Source organism: Octodon degus, unplaced genomic scaffold (genome assembly GCF_000260255.1).
Source record: "Octodon degus isolate 3935 unplaced genomic scaffold, OctDeg1.0 scaffold00024, whole genome shotgun sequence".
Lineage (NCBI taxonomy): Eukaryota > Metazoa > Chordata > Mammalia > Rodentia > Octodontidae > Octodon > Octodon degus.
The window spans coordinates 13,045,356-13,059,731 of NW_004524600.1; the positions used below are offsets into that span (position 1 = coordinate 13,045,356).

Genomic DNA, 14,376 nt, shown 5'->3' on the forward strand with positions numbered 1-14,376 from the left:
GCCTTAATATTTTTCAAAAACACACGTGGTTCCCATGTGCTCGTATGTTTACCAGCAGCGTGCTCTTTGATGGAAAGCACCCTTATATTTTCTCTTCCAGTTGAAATTACAAGTATGGCCACCAGGAAAAAAGAATTGTTTCTCTTCTTGCTGTATAAAAATAGGTCAAGTAATTTAAGCCAGTCCACTGCAATTAAAATTCTGACATCGCCACCGTTCCTTCTATTCTGGGGGGAAAAACAAACAGAACACATGGTAATGGGGGCGCACTGGCTAAGTCGTGTGTGGCACTACCTGACCTCTTCCTGAGGCCGCCCCAGCGTGCCAGGAGCGCAGATCCTGGTGATAATGTTTCGGTGCCAAAATGATAAACACCGTCTCAGAAGCCACACGGAACATCTTTCAGTGCTAGAAAAACAATACCTTTAGAAAGGAAAAAAATTGTCAGTGACTCGGACCCTAAATTCCATGAATTGTCAGTTTATTTATTGTTTGGAGTCAATGTGATCTCCCAGGTTATATTAAATGTTATTGACTCCCTTAGTAACTAACGTTCATGCTCATCGAAGATTCTGTGGCCCCTTTCACAAGATTAGAGCCAGTGGCGTGGCCACATTCCAGCGTGGGTAATTGCATTCCACATTTCTGGATATTTTTCTCTACTTTTCCAGCCTCATACCAACAAACAGTGCTGTTACTCATTACCCATAAGCCGTTCTGTGGACGGGGAGCAGGTATTTGTTGCCCTCCCATGGTTGCCAGTGTTGGCCCCAAACCACTGCTCATAATGCAGTTTGAAAAAGAAAATCTCTTAGCTAATGCATAATTTGAAATCTGAGGCAAATATCCATGCACACTTAATCATAGGTTAAGGTCTTTGGTTAGTAAAATAGTTTTATTTTCAGAGAGGGTGTTTATTCTGTAAACTGATAAAAAGATGGTGGTGTAAATATACATTATTTGCTTCAAGGGGAAAAAAAAGGCTAAAAAGAAAAAAAAAAAAAAAAAAGAAAAGAACAAACAATAAAACAAAACCCTCCTGAGGAAACAGCTTTGTTTCGACCTTCTAAGTAAATTCCACCAGGGGGCGAAAACACCTAATGGTCTGGGACTACAAAGTTTGTATTTCAAAGCCAGCCACCCATAATAGATTAGTGGATTAATATTTTGCTCTAAAGGATCTGGCCTTTAAAGTTGACATCAATTTATAGCCATCTCAGGCATTTACAGTAGTAAAAGTCACGGAGACTGTAAACTTCCCAATAGGTGTCAGCCTTCTGGGAGTAGCGCTGGAGCCTAGCACCCCATGAACAGTGGTGATTAGGTAACTGTTGTTCGCAGATCCATCCATAGCTTTAATGTCTCTATCAGCTCCAGCAAAGATGCCACCAGCAGGGTCTTCCCAGGCACATGGCAGAGGCAGGCCTTTTTTTTTTTTTTTTTTTTTTTTTTTTTTTTTTTTAATGCGGGCTTGTTTTTCTGATTCACATCAGTGAAGCCATGCTGTCCCTTATCATTGATCTCTCCTTGAAAATCAAGCATGGAGTGTCTGTTTGTGGGCAAAGCTTAAAGAACAGAAGCTCTCTTGTACCCTATTAGAACTTTTTGACAAATAGCCAAGGTACAGAGGTCAGATTTCCCCATATGCTTATAAGCAACCTAGTAGGGAAGCAAGACCACAGAAGGGTATGCAAATGTCTCCCGGCAGCCGGCGATCTAGGTCACTGTACAGGTTTCATTAATCAGATTCTTCAAACAAGGACTTATTTTTCTCTGCTTAAGAGACTGCTGCTATCACGTAGAATCTGCTCAATTGCCGATCAAGAAAGAGTTTTAATGAAATAGAGATCATTTGAGTGGAGGGGTGGAGGTTCATTTGTATTTGTTCTGGGGACAAATAGTGCTCCTAGCCAGCTCTGCTGTTTGAGTCTCTGGTGGCAGGGATGGGTCTAAGATCTAATAATAGCTCCTTGGGCTCTGCATCTCCCATACATGTTCCGGCGTTTTAGCAGCAGGAGGAATTTAGTGACAGCAGGTGCTGTGGCTTATTCCCTGGCACAATAAGTGGGGAGGGGTGGTGGCAGGACAATTCTTTTGCTTCTTCTTTATGCAAAAAACAATGTCTCCAGTAGCTTTGTTTTCCTCCCCTGGCACAATTGAACAAGAGCTAGAACTGCTGTATTAATATGTATGTAAACGTATTTTTTTTACTTAAACCTGGGGGTGTGGGGAGAATGGGAAAGAGAAAGGGAAAGAAAAACTTACTGTGAAAATGCTTAGCCAGGAAGATTCGGCAGCTGATGGCAGCTTTAGCAGTGACATGTCTTAGCTGAGGAAAACTTTGGCTTTCACCATTAATGCGGAAATCTGGATACAATTTTAAAACGGGGTGAGGAGAGTTTTGGTTGATTCAGTGTGTTCTGAATGAAATTAGTTACTTAGAACATCATTTTTAATAAAGTGCCAATTGTACAGGTATATAAAATCCATTGAAACGTGTATCTTAATTTTACATGCCTTGCCTTGGAAACAGAATTATATAGATTGCAGGTGATCTGAATTATACCTAAATCAACCTAAAAGTTGCCACACTCCAAGGCAATATTTCTCTGCCTGGTTCATTATGAAATATGGGATTTAAGATGCGAATATAACTCTAAATGAAATGTTCTTTTAAAGCATTACTTCTAAGATTTTCCTCAACCTTTATTTCTTTACTCCCCTAGTAGGTTAAGTGCATTTTTTTTTCTTGCATCTAAGTGTGTTACTCTTGTAAGATACAAGGAGAAACAAAAATAAATCTCCCTTTACCTGGAATAATTTGAGATTGTAACCATATTAGTTTCCTTATATAAAGCAAAACTTGGCATCCCCTAACTGTAGTTTGGTTCCCTAGATAGCTCATCCAGGTAAAATGAAAATGGTCTTATCCTTATGTGCTTCGCATCCGGTGCATGTAACAGAAAGCTCAGAATTCTATAAAACAGGGTGTACTTCAGAGGGAACATCTCATGGAGACTGTAATTTGACCTTGGAATCAACCTGAGTAAATTTTAAGTATTATAGAAAATAGTAAGCCTCAAGGTGGAATTCTACCCCCTTTCCTTAGAATCATCAACCAGTCAGAAGCTATGGCAGAGATTAAGCTAGAAATGTGTGCCTATCCTTAGCAGCTTCCTGAGAAATAAAATTTGTCACTAGAGATAAAGGTAGATTTATACGTAATGTCACCCCCATTCAACACCCAGTATATTATTCCAGCTACATTCACTGAAGCAGTTGAATCAGGTATAACCCCAAACACTTGCTTTACCTCTGCCCACGCCCCCAGGGGTAAGATATTTATGTTTAGTATTGCAAACCTTTCTAACTTTAGAGTACACTCGAATCTTATGGCAATTAAGGAAAAAATGTAGCACTTTGACAACTTTGCAGCTTTTGATTAAACCACACCAAGAGGCATGTTACAATAACAATGAAGCATTATGCCAATTATGTTAAATCCTGCTCTCTGCTTAAGCTCATCATGACCTGTTTTAGTGTCCTGTAACTTATCCTTTGGAATGCTTACTCTCATCAATAAAGTGTTCAACTTAAAAGCAGGGAAGAAAAAAAAAAAAAGCCACCAAAGGGACCCCCCCCCCAATGACTTCTAGAAAACAAGTATTTCTTAACTTTTTATTGACATTGGCAAATTAAAATAGAATAAATTAACAAGTATTTTTTCAAAAAAATGTTTTGTACAAAAATACTGTCAAAATTTCCTAAAAAGCTTTCAACACAGTAGTATCTTTTCATGTACTGAATAAAACTATTAGCACAGTGTCAAAAATGTTGAAGACAGAAACAAAATAAAAATCTGTGAAATGTTTGCCACTGACGACATTCCACACCCTATTGTCTGTACATATGGGGGAAGGGGACAGCCAACTTGAAAGTGGTCAGGATGACTTTTCCTGATCCAGAACGGTTTGGCCCACATCTGTGTAATCTTCCAGTTTAGCATATATTAAAAATTAGTCTGTACTCAAATGCATAGTTTAGAAAAATGAAGCGAGATGGCAGAGTTTGTGCAGTAGTATCTGCCCTTCATAGTTCATGCAACCAGCTAATGCAATTTTTTCCTTTCACTCCTAGATCTGAATGCAGTTCAGTCATTCGAAACCAGCTACAAAATCCATAAGATGAAACAGTTTGCCAAGATTAATATCTAACAGTTGAGCACTGGAGAAAGTGAGGAACTAAGGAGTAAAAACAAACAACGAAAAAGACCAAGTTAGCTAGATATTTCAACTACATAAGGGGGGGGGGTGAATGTCAAGGCTACAAAAACGAAACAAAAACAAAACAAAACCAAAGTGGCAGCATTTTTAAAAATCAATTTGTACAAGTTTATAGTTTACTTTGTTTCCAAGTTCTCAAACCTTTCAGGATCTGAAAAGTGAGATACTGCGTCTAGGGGAATGTTTTTTGTTTTATTTTTTTATTTTTTAAATTCACACCGAAGAAGTTGAGGGGGTTGATTTCTTTCCAGGGGGCTGGATCGAGTCAACAGCTTACTCGGCTCGGCTGCTGTTTGCACACGAAGTCCGTCATAAAATCAAACTCGTTTTGGCCCAGCCAGAGTTCAGGCAGTTCCTTGATGCGGTCCAAACCCATTTCTATCACTAAAGACATGAGCACTTCCTCGTCGATGAAATCAGTGTCTATGACATTGGGCGGCAGCATTGCAGCAGGGACGTGGGCCACGGAGGCGGGCATGCTGCCGCCGCTACCGCTGCCACCGCTGCTGCCGCCGCTGCCGCCCGCGCCGCCGCCTGAGGTGCCGCTCGGGGTGCTGCTGCCGCCAGAGCCGCCAGGGGTGCTGCTGCCGCCGCTGTGCTTGGGGTTGCAATCTCGGAAGTGCTGGTTTGTCCCGTTCATCTGGTGGCCTGCAGCAGGGTGCAAATCCGGCATGTAGTGGTTGTGGGGGTAGGGGTGATGGTTGAAATACTGGTTGTTGAGCTTCTGCAGCTGCATGCTGGCGGGCAGAGAGCCTCCCTGGCTGGCCACCGGGGGGCCCATGAACTGGGAGTTGTTAAACCTGGCGGCGGGGGCCAGCGCACTCGGGGGGTGCCCGCCGTTCACAGTCCCCGGCCCCATGGCGTGCCTGATGCCGCTCGTGGCGTTCATGGTGCCCGCGCCGTAGTGTATGTGCTCGCCCATCAGAGCGTTGAAGGCGTGCTGGGGCTGCTGCTGCTGGTGGTGATGGGGGCTCGGGAACTGCCCCATGCCCATGCGGTGGGCAGGGTGGTGGTGCAGCCCGTTGGTGCCGTCGGCGAAGCGCCCGTGGTTCATGGCCATCATATGGTCTGCCATTTCCAGTTCTGAAAGTGAAAAGGGCAGACGCTCAGACCCACGGCACACGTGTCGCCCACCGTGGCGCACCCCACTTGGTCCCGCCTCTGCTCCCTTAGACTCCCCCGGGCGCTGGTCAGGGGCAAGCGAACCTCCACGCCCGGGATCCCACTCGCAATAGCCCGTGCATCGTCTTGGCGGACCTGCCACCACGACAGAGCCCAGCGCTGCACGGATAGCCCCTTCCCCAGCGACCGGGGTGGGGAGCACCCGAGCCCGCACCCCCCCTGAGCTCCCCGAAGTGGCCTAATAAAGGAAGTGCCCCGAAGCCCCGCCGCTAACTTCAGGCTTTCGATCAGCCCTCCTCATCCTGTTGTTGCACATCCTGTTGTTATTCCCCAGCTCCGCCTCGCGTTCTTCCTCCGGGCAAACCCAGCCCTCGGAGGACCGGGCTCGCGGGAGCCCCAGCCGGCGTCGCTCACCTTTCGTCTTTGCGATGTCTGCTCCGAAGACCGAGGGCGGGATCGTCGGGTCCAGGACCGGCTCAGCAGCGCATAGAGGGGAGCCCTGCGGGCGTGCTGGGCGCTCGCGGTCGCCTGGACGGTGTCGAGCTCTCTCCGCGGCCGCCGGAGCAGATTCCGAGCCGTTCCCTTTTCTTTTCCCTCCGCTGCCCTCACAGCTCCGGAGGACCGCCCGGCAGCTGCCAACAATGAGCTGTGTTTCTTAGGGCTTTGGCCACAGTTAATATAAGGGATTTCAGGAAGGGCGGAGCGAGCGCCTCCCCAGAGGGCGCTGCGAAGACGCGGATCCTGGATCGCAGCGCGCGGAACAGGCGGGTGGCGGCGGCACGTGCGCAGAGGCTGTGCGCCCAGGCGCCGCCCAGCTGCGCGCTTCCTCGGCTGGCAGGAGCTCTGCGCTGCTCCGCCGCCCCGCATGGGTTAATCCTCCCGGGCCTTCTTTCCGAAGGTAGCCCCACACCGCGCTCCGGCTAGAGCCGCACCCTCCAGCGCTCCCCAGGCTCGCCTAACCATCCGCCCTGCTCTGCACGGGGAAGGGGGATTTGCCCAGCGCTCCTTCCCTTCCTAGGGTCCTGCAGCCGCCTCCCGGTTGCAGAAGCCTCCCCGGGCTTTGAAGAGCGCTTGCGTTTTCCTGAGTTTTTTTTTTTTTTTTAGCCTGCGTAACTAATGTCCTCTCTTGTGGGAGCGCTTTCCTGAGCCGAGCCTTTGTGTTTTTATAGGGTCAGCAGGTAAATCTAATCTAGATCTGTTCTGCTTGTAGCTGCTTTTTCTTCCAACTCCTTTCAAGGACAGGAGCTGGGGGCGGGGAAGCGCTGCAGGTGGACAGAGCGCGTTCGCAGGCCCGGGCCCCTCCACTCCGCGCCCCGGGATCCGGTCCGCACTTTCGGGCCCGCTCAGTGCTCCTGGGTACGTGTGCTTCTGCTAAGTTTGCGTTTGCAGCTCCTGGTAGCTTTGGCATCCGAGCTGAGGCTCTGCTCTGTAAACAAACTCAGCGATCCTCGTCCCCAGATCCACCTTTTTGCACATACACAGTTACTTGCTTCTGCTGTTGTCCTTGATCAGGGAGGGGTGTGTGTGTGTGTGTGTGTGTGCGCGCGCGCGCGCGCTCAAACTTGCATGGGCTCCCTCCGGGCTCAGCCTGACGGTTTGGGGTTGATTCAGAAGCAAACGGGTTTGTAATTAAGAAATTCGAGGGCTGAGTGCGCTGCTGTTGTTGGAAAAGGAAAACAAATAGATAACATGGTAATCGCTTCGTAAATAAAGTCGTTCTGGAGGTGGGCACGTAGCGGCACGTCCCGTACGGCGTGGAGCACGCACACACACTGCCGGTACTCTTCCTTTTCAGTGAAATTGTTCAGTGGAGCAATAGGCGATAATAATAACCCTGCTAGCCGAACCCGGCACAACGAGCCGGCTCGCCCATTTGGCTCATTGACTTGCAAATAAAACCCCTAACACCAGTCTAGGCCACTACCCAGTCGGAGCTCTCTAGCTTTATTACCCAGGGAAGCCGAATTGTTTTCCCAACACCATGATGAGGCTGCTCGGAGCCTTTATATTGTTTTTTGGTAAAATCGAGTTTAGCGCTCCGAATAAGGACTTCAGAGCCGAGTTGTTTCTTCATAACTCGATAGCCATTGAAGACTTCCTGCTGCGAAGAGCCGGTTCCCCTCCCCCTTTGCTTTTTCTTCCTTGTAGCTCACAGACTTTTTTTTTTTTTTAAGGACCTATTTCTTGAGGGCTGGAAATTCTGATACATTTTCCCAGTAAGGAATTTGCACAGGAGACCTAATCCTGATTATTTTTGACTGTTATCACTCCGTCTTCCTCTAGCTAGGCATGTTTTAAAAAAAATAAAGTTGTTTCTGTCTCACTGTTTTCCTGTACTCTTTTAACATTTATAAGTGCATGCAAATAATTTTAGAACTTTAAAAATACTTAGTTTTAGAGACCTAAGCCCGGGACAAATCACATTGTTAGTTGCAATAATTCCATATTCTGTCAACCCTACACCTTTACCTGTAGGTCAGGCGCATGCAGTGACAGAATTAGAAGGCAGTTGAAAGGGGCACTTTTTATCAAAAAATAGATTGCAAAATAGTGGTCAGCCCCAGATTCAAAAATTGGATGGTCTCCTCCCTTCTTCACAGTCTTGCAACACGAGCAGCTTTTTAATTTCGAATCCAGTTGCTTCTTGCAACCTTAGGGAAAGGTGCAGCATTATCCAACTCTAGTGGTTCTGCACACTGTTGGGAAATCCCTGGAAAGGTCATCTGCCCATACCCCACCTCTTCAGGAAGAAAAAAACTTGTGAGCCAGCTGGTTAGAACAGGCATGCTTTGTTCAGTAATTTTCATTCATCCAATGGGAACATTTCTCAGGTTCCAGCCTCTTCCCTAGTGCCTGGACATATAAACAAGATAGGAGGTAGCAGTCCTAAGGAAGAGTCAGACAAGCAGGCCTTAGGTGTGCTGTCTTAAATGCTACAACAGTACCAATGCCAGGGCTTCCTAGAACACTCATCTAGACCCAAAAATTTGTGTTGGGGACCATTGAGAGGCTTTGCAGTGAACACTGTGACTAAATTGAGCCTGAGGATGAGTAGGCATTGAGCCCCATGGTGGGGGCAGGAGTTGGAAACTCCTGGCAAAGACAGAAACAGATTGGAGAGGTGTCCTGAAGCTGGACCCTAAGAGCTTTGTGTCTCCACAGATCTGGACTGTGCCTGGTGACACAAGCAGGTGGAAGCCTGAGAACCTGGAAGACAGTATCATAATATGGTTTAAAACAAGACTGGAAGTCAGGGGTAGAGGAAGGAGGTAGTTGCAGGAAATCCCATGTAATAGGGTTTTGTCCTGTGAAGCTAGTTAGGGAGTACACAATCTTGGATCCTTCTAGTAGTACCCTACCACTGACAGAGCACAAGTTATTGTCCCACAGTTCTGGAGGCCAGAGGCCAAAGATCAAGGTGTGAGTAGGGTTGGAGTCGGCTGAGAAAGTAAATATTTGCCACGTCTGTCATCTGTCTTTTGGTAGCTTGCTGGCAGCCTTTGGTATTTTTGATAGCAAATGCATTATTCTGAACTCTTCCTCATTTTAACCTAGCATTTCCCCCTATGTGCATATTTTTTTCTGTCCAAATTTCCCCTTTTTTACAAGAACACCAAGTCTATTGGATTAGGACCTATCCCAGTGACTTCATTTTAACTTGGTTCCTTTTGTAAAAATCCTATTTTTATTTTATTTGTATTTATTTGTTTAATGTATTTGGTACAGGGTCTCACTATGCAGCTTGAACTCACCCATAATGCCCCAGTGCTGGCATTCCAGGCGAGCTCCACCATGCTGATCTCTGTGGTGGCTCAGCACACCTGGGGGCAGGCCTGTGCGGCAAGTGGTGACAGGGACTGAATGCAGGTCCCTGAGCTTGGCTAAGCAGGTGATTCGTCTGCTGAGCTATCTCTCTGCCACCCCCCATTCTACTTTTAAATCAAATCAAATTTTGACCTACTACAGGTAGGACTCTAGCGTGTCTTTTTATGGGAACATTATTCAACCCATAGTAGTGGTGACAAAGCTGAGATAATCCAAGGTCTGTACTACTGAGAAAGAAACAGCCTGGAATTTTCTTTCTAGGTGACTGACCCTTGTTCTGATTTCTTCATGTCCTTCACTCCAGTTCCTCCTGAGTGAGGTCTTCACTGCCTCACCCACAGGGCATTATCCTGCTACTTAACTTTTCTCCCAAGTGCTCATCCGTGCCTGACAGGCTGTACAGCAATTTGACTGTTTACTGTCTTCCACCCTAAAAGAGCAACTCCAGGAGAGCAGAGACAGGACCTGTTTGTTCAGTCCGTGTCAGAAACAAGTCCTGGCATGGATTAGACATTCACAATGAGTGAGTGAGTGAGTGAGTGAGTGAGTGAGTGAATGAATGAATGAATAAATAGAACATAGGAACCAAAGAAATTCAAATCAAGGGTGGGTAGATTTCCTGTAGGTTATTGTAGAGGCTGAAGATAGGAAAATCCAGCGGAAAGGAAGAACGGCTGCTCACCACTGGGGTACACGGTGGCCTGTTATTCACTTGGGAAAAACCGTAGCCATGATGACCCCCCCCCGCCCCCCCCGGGGTCCGCAATGGCAGAAGCTCAGAAGCTCCCTTCTGGTGTGCAATTTTGACTGAAATAGCCACTGGAGGCGAGTTTCCAGCTTTCGCTAAAATGTGAGTTGAGAAAAAGCTGACTGAACGGCCCAGCCTCAAAAAATGTTCAGACCGTAATGTTAAGAGAAATAAATCACACGTGCAAGGTTAAATATTGCACGCTTTTTCTTATGGGAAAACCCCAAATTATAAATAGAGAAAAATAAGAGATAGATAACAGGAAGTTGGAGCCAGATCTTTCTCAAAGAGAAGGAATCAAGAGATGGAGGGGGAAGGGAGGGGAAGGGCAGGGGTGAAAAAAGGAAGTAAGACGTGTTGTGCGCACGCACGACTTCGCGCTGTGAATACTGTGTACTGTAAATGCGTTGTAATAAACATAAATAAAATTTATTCACATTTAAAAATATTTTAAAAGAGTTCGTACTTGTGATGGAGGTGGGGTAGCAATAGGGTGGGATCTAACACTTCTGTGTTTTACCTAAATCATCTCACTCGGTCTTTAAGAAGTATGGGGAACTTTTCATCGCTTTCATACAGAAACTTGGAATTTAGGAGTTTTTAAAATGAGAAAAGAAAAAAAGAGAAACTCAAAATAAGAGCAACAATGACAACAACAAAAACTATCTCTGGGGGCAGGGATATATCTCAGTGGCTTAAGCACCTGCCTGGCAAGTGCCACGTCCTGAGTTTTATTCCTGATACCAACAAAACAAAACAACAACCAAAACCCCCCAAAACCCCTATATCTGATCCTTTTCATATTAGATGGTTGTATTAGTTTTTTTAGAACGGACATAGTAGGATACCATGTTTAAACAGCAAAGATTTGTTGTATTTTAGTTAATTTCTTTTTAATTTTGAAAGGGAATAAATAGTAAAAAATAAATAAAACCAAGCATTGGAAATGATACAGATTTTCACTAAATAAAATTAAACAATTCAATAATCATTGCTGTATTGCATATTGTCCTCAAATGCATTGTTCAGAATACCAGATACAAGCATGCAAAACTATGTATTGTAATTATTTTTATACTTTCTCCTCAGAGAGGAATGGGGTAGAGGAGAGTAAGAGATAGGAACCCACGAACACATGGTTAATAGAGGCAGACTTCCTAGAAGTAACCGGCACTATCTGCAGGTTGAATACATAACGTCCTATGTGTCTGTATAAATGTCAAAATAATATGTTACTTTTATTTTTTTATTTTTTTCATAATTTTATTGATAAACAGATAGCAATGAGATAGTTTCAAATCAAATCGGTATATGTGTTACTTTTATACTTGTGCATTTGGTTCTAATTAATAAAATACAAACTCATTTGAAATCATTACTAAACTCATAATAGATTTTCTGTTTTTCTGCTTTCTCTCATTCAATAGAAATGAAGTCATCCTCTTACCAGGACAGGAATTTCTAAACTCATGAAGTTGATGCTATTTCACCTACGAAACTGGTTAAAGATTCTAGAATGTCATCCTCAGTGCTCTTAATGTGGCAGGCTGGGAATGGGGCCTGGGGGCTGTATGTTTTTAAAAGGGTCTCAATTGGTCTTGATGTTTAGATTTTGAAGTCAGACTTGTCCACAGGTAGATAAAAACTGGGTTGCTAGCATAGGGATTATGAATGTAGCATGCACCTTGTTCATGTTTAAAATGTCCTACCTAGTCCCCCAGATTGTGAACTGTCCCCTACCTTTCTGTTCCATCTTTCTCATCCTTTAACATTCAATTAAGATGGCTTCTCTTCTTTCAAGTCTTCTCTGATATCCCAGATGGGAAGAGTTCCTACTTCCTTGGTATTTCTAGAGCATTTTGCTCAGCCTTTCCTGTAAGACCTATTCTGGCTTGAGTTATGGGCATTTGTGCCTCTTTGTCGCTTTTTCTCTCATGGCGTGGGCTCCTTGCTGAGCTCCAAGGGACTGTGCAAATTCACACACAGAATAGGCTCAATTTTGAGTGACTTTGCTGAGGCTGTCACAGTGAAATTAGGTGGGAAGGCCTAGACCACAGTGATTTATTTTCCCACAGTTGTGGAGGCCACGAGTCCAAGATCAGAGTGTCATCAGGTCTTATTTCTTCTAAGGCCTTTCTCTTTGACTTGTAATTGTCTGCTTTCTTGCCGTGTCTTCTCATGGCCTTGTCTCTATGTGCAGGAATACCGAGTGTTCTCTCTTGTGTGTATACATTTCCTTGATTTATAAAGTCCTGTTAGAGTAGGGCCCGCCCATGCCCTCATTTTAATATCATCACCTATTTAAAGACCTTCTCTTCAAATAATGTTACATTCCAAAGTACTTGGGGTTAGCCCTCCAGCCTGTGTCACACTGCATATGCAAATTCTTTTTAACTTAGTTAAAATTTTTTTAGTCTACAACTTTAGCCGTAAACTAGGGAGTGTCCAAGTTCATTCTAAAGATGAATGAGATCTTGTAGAAGATGGAAAAGATATTCAGTGGCTTTTAATAATTAAAGAAAGGCTTTATTGAAAACAGTTATATTCAATAAGAAAAATTGCATATTCCATAAGAACAGTGACAAATTACATGAGTATTAGTTGGGAAATTATTGAGTAGATAGAGCAAGTTCCATTAAAAAATTTGCAGATCATCCTGAGCTATTGGTTGGTGGAATCCAAAGCAGTGGGATGCTGGCATTAAAAAGCAACAACTTGAAGTGCATCAAGAGTGAGAATATCACATAATAGAGCTACAAATAATCCTCTTGCTACACTTGGCTTTTCTTAGAGATCATGGTTGGTATGTAACTTTACTTTTTAATAAAGAGTTACAGAAACCAAAGAAGGTTTTTCTTTTTTTTCTTCCTTAAAGGAAATATATTTTAAAGGGATGGCAAATGGGACTTATAATGGCTATTTAATCTGGAGAAGAAAAGGCTGTCAGGTGACTTCATACATATGGTCTGGTGCACACATAGGGAAACTAATATGGTGGATCCTTTCCAGATGTTTTCTTTTTCCACCGAGACAAAGAAAAGAGGAAAACATTTTTTAAAAAGAGAGCTTTCGATCAGTGGTTTCCAAATTGTGTTCTGCAGACCTGAGTATTCTCAATTTCATTTTTATGTGCTTTATATGTTAAGTGTTTCTGCTTTACTTTGTTTAAAAACATTGCTATGATGTTAAACAGTTACGAAAACTAATGCTTTAGATAATGCAGAAAAATTACAGACTTCTACTTCTGGGTGGGACTTGAAAAAAATAACCATTTATCCAAACTTCTTCATTCTCCACATGAGCAATTTCAGGTCCTGAGAGGTTAAGTGACTTGCATGGAAAGGACTTCTTAAACATCAGGATTTTAAAACACCAGTGCAGATTATCAGAGGAAACTGTCTTTATGAAGGGTTCAGTGAAATAGGATAGAGATGTGTTGAATGGTTCAGGGCAGCATTTCCCAACTGGAGTTCTATGTTACACATGGTGTGTTGTAGAAGATAGTAGCAGAATTGATTACAATGTCTCCTTTTAAAATTAAAAGGTGGGGGCCAGGGATGTAGCTCGGCATCATAAGTGTCTGCCTGGCAAGCGCAAAGGTCCCAAGTTTGATCCTAAGTACAAAAAAAAAAAAAAGGAAGAGGGACTTGGAAATAGCTCAGCAGTCCAAGCGCTTGCCTAGACAAGCACAAGGACCTGGGTTCAATCCCTATCCCATGGGCATGGTAGCTTATGCCTGTAGTACCACCACTGGGGAAGCTGACATAGGAGGACCACTCAGGAGGGGGAATCACAAGTCCAAGCTGCATACTGAGACCCTGTACCAAATATACAAAATTAGACAAACAAACAAAAAAAAGTTGCAAGTAAAATCATTTATTTATTTATTTATTTTTCCTAGTTCAACCAGGAAGTTTGAGAGTCTCTGCTTATGTGCTGAGTAGCACACCAAGCTGGATGTGGATAGCTGATGAGCAGGCCCTGGACTCTCAGTTAAATATCTCTGTTGGAGGGGTGGTTTACAATTTAAAAAAAAAATCTTTTATTTATTTATGTATTTGGTATAGGCTTTCACTATGCAGTCAGAGTCATAGTGATCCTCCTGTCTCAGCCACCCCAGCACTGGGATTACAGGCGTGCACCACCATGCCGGGTCTTGGTGGCCAGCACTGTGTGTCTGGGGGTCGGGGGCTCTGGGGCCAGCACGGCATGTGGCACGTATATGGATTTCACATATGGATTGTTCAAAGTTGGAAGATTTTTTAAAGATATATATATTTTTTTTAATTTAATTTTTTAAAAATGCATTTGGTGTGGGGTCTGCAGGGTCTCACTACACAGATCAAACTTGTAGTGATCTTTCATGTTTTCAGCCTCCCAAGCGCTGGGATTATAGGG

General features: G+C 44.1%; 1 protein-coding gene across 1 annotated transcript; it reads right to left on the reverse strand.

Moving 5' to 3' along the window:
* Window positions 1-3,646: 3,646 nt before the first annotated feature.
* Window positions 3,647-6,061, reverse strand: Cited2 (Cbp/p300 interacting transactivator with Glu/Asp rich carboxy-terminal domain 2). Its single transcript, XM_004628540.2, has 2 exons — window positions 5,820-6,061; window positions 3,647-5,366 (listed from the first exon to the last, which is right to left on the reverse strand). The coding sequence occupies exon 2, from the start codon at window positions 5,356-5,358 to the stop codon at window positions 4,549-4,551; it is 810 nt and encodes a 269-aa protein (XP_004628597.1). The 5' UTR covers window positions 5,359-5,366; window positions 5,820-6,061; the 3' UTR covers window positions 3,647-4,548.
* Window positions 6,062-14,376: the final 8,315 nt, after the last annotated feature.

What these genes read in the sequence shown, in the direction of transcription:
- Cited2 (XM_004628540.2), bottom strand. Translation starts at nt 5,358, where the DNA reads ATGGCAGACCATATGATGGCCATGAACCACGGGCGCTTCGCCGACGGC.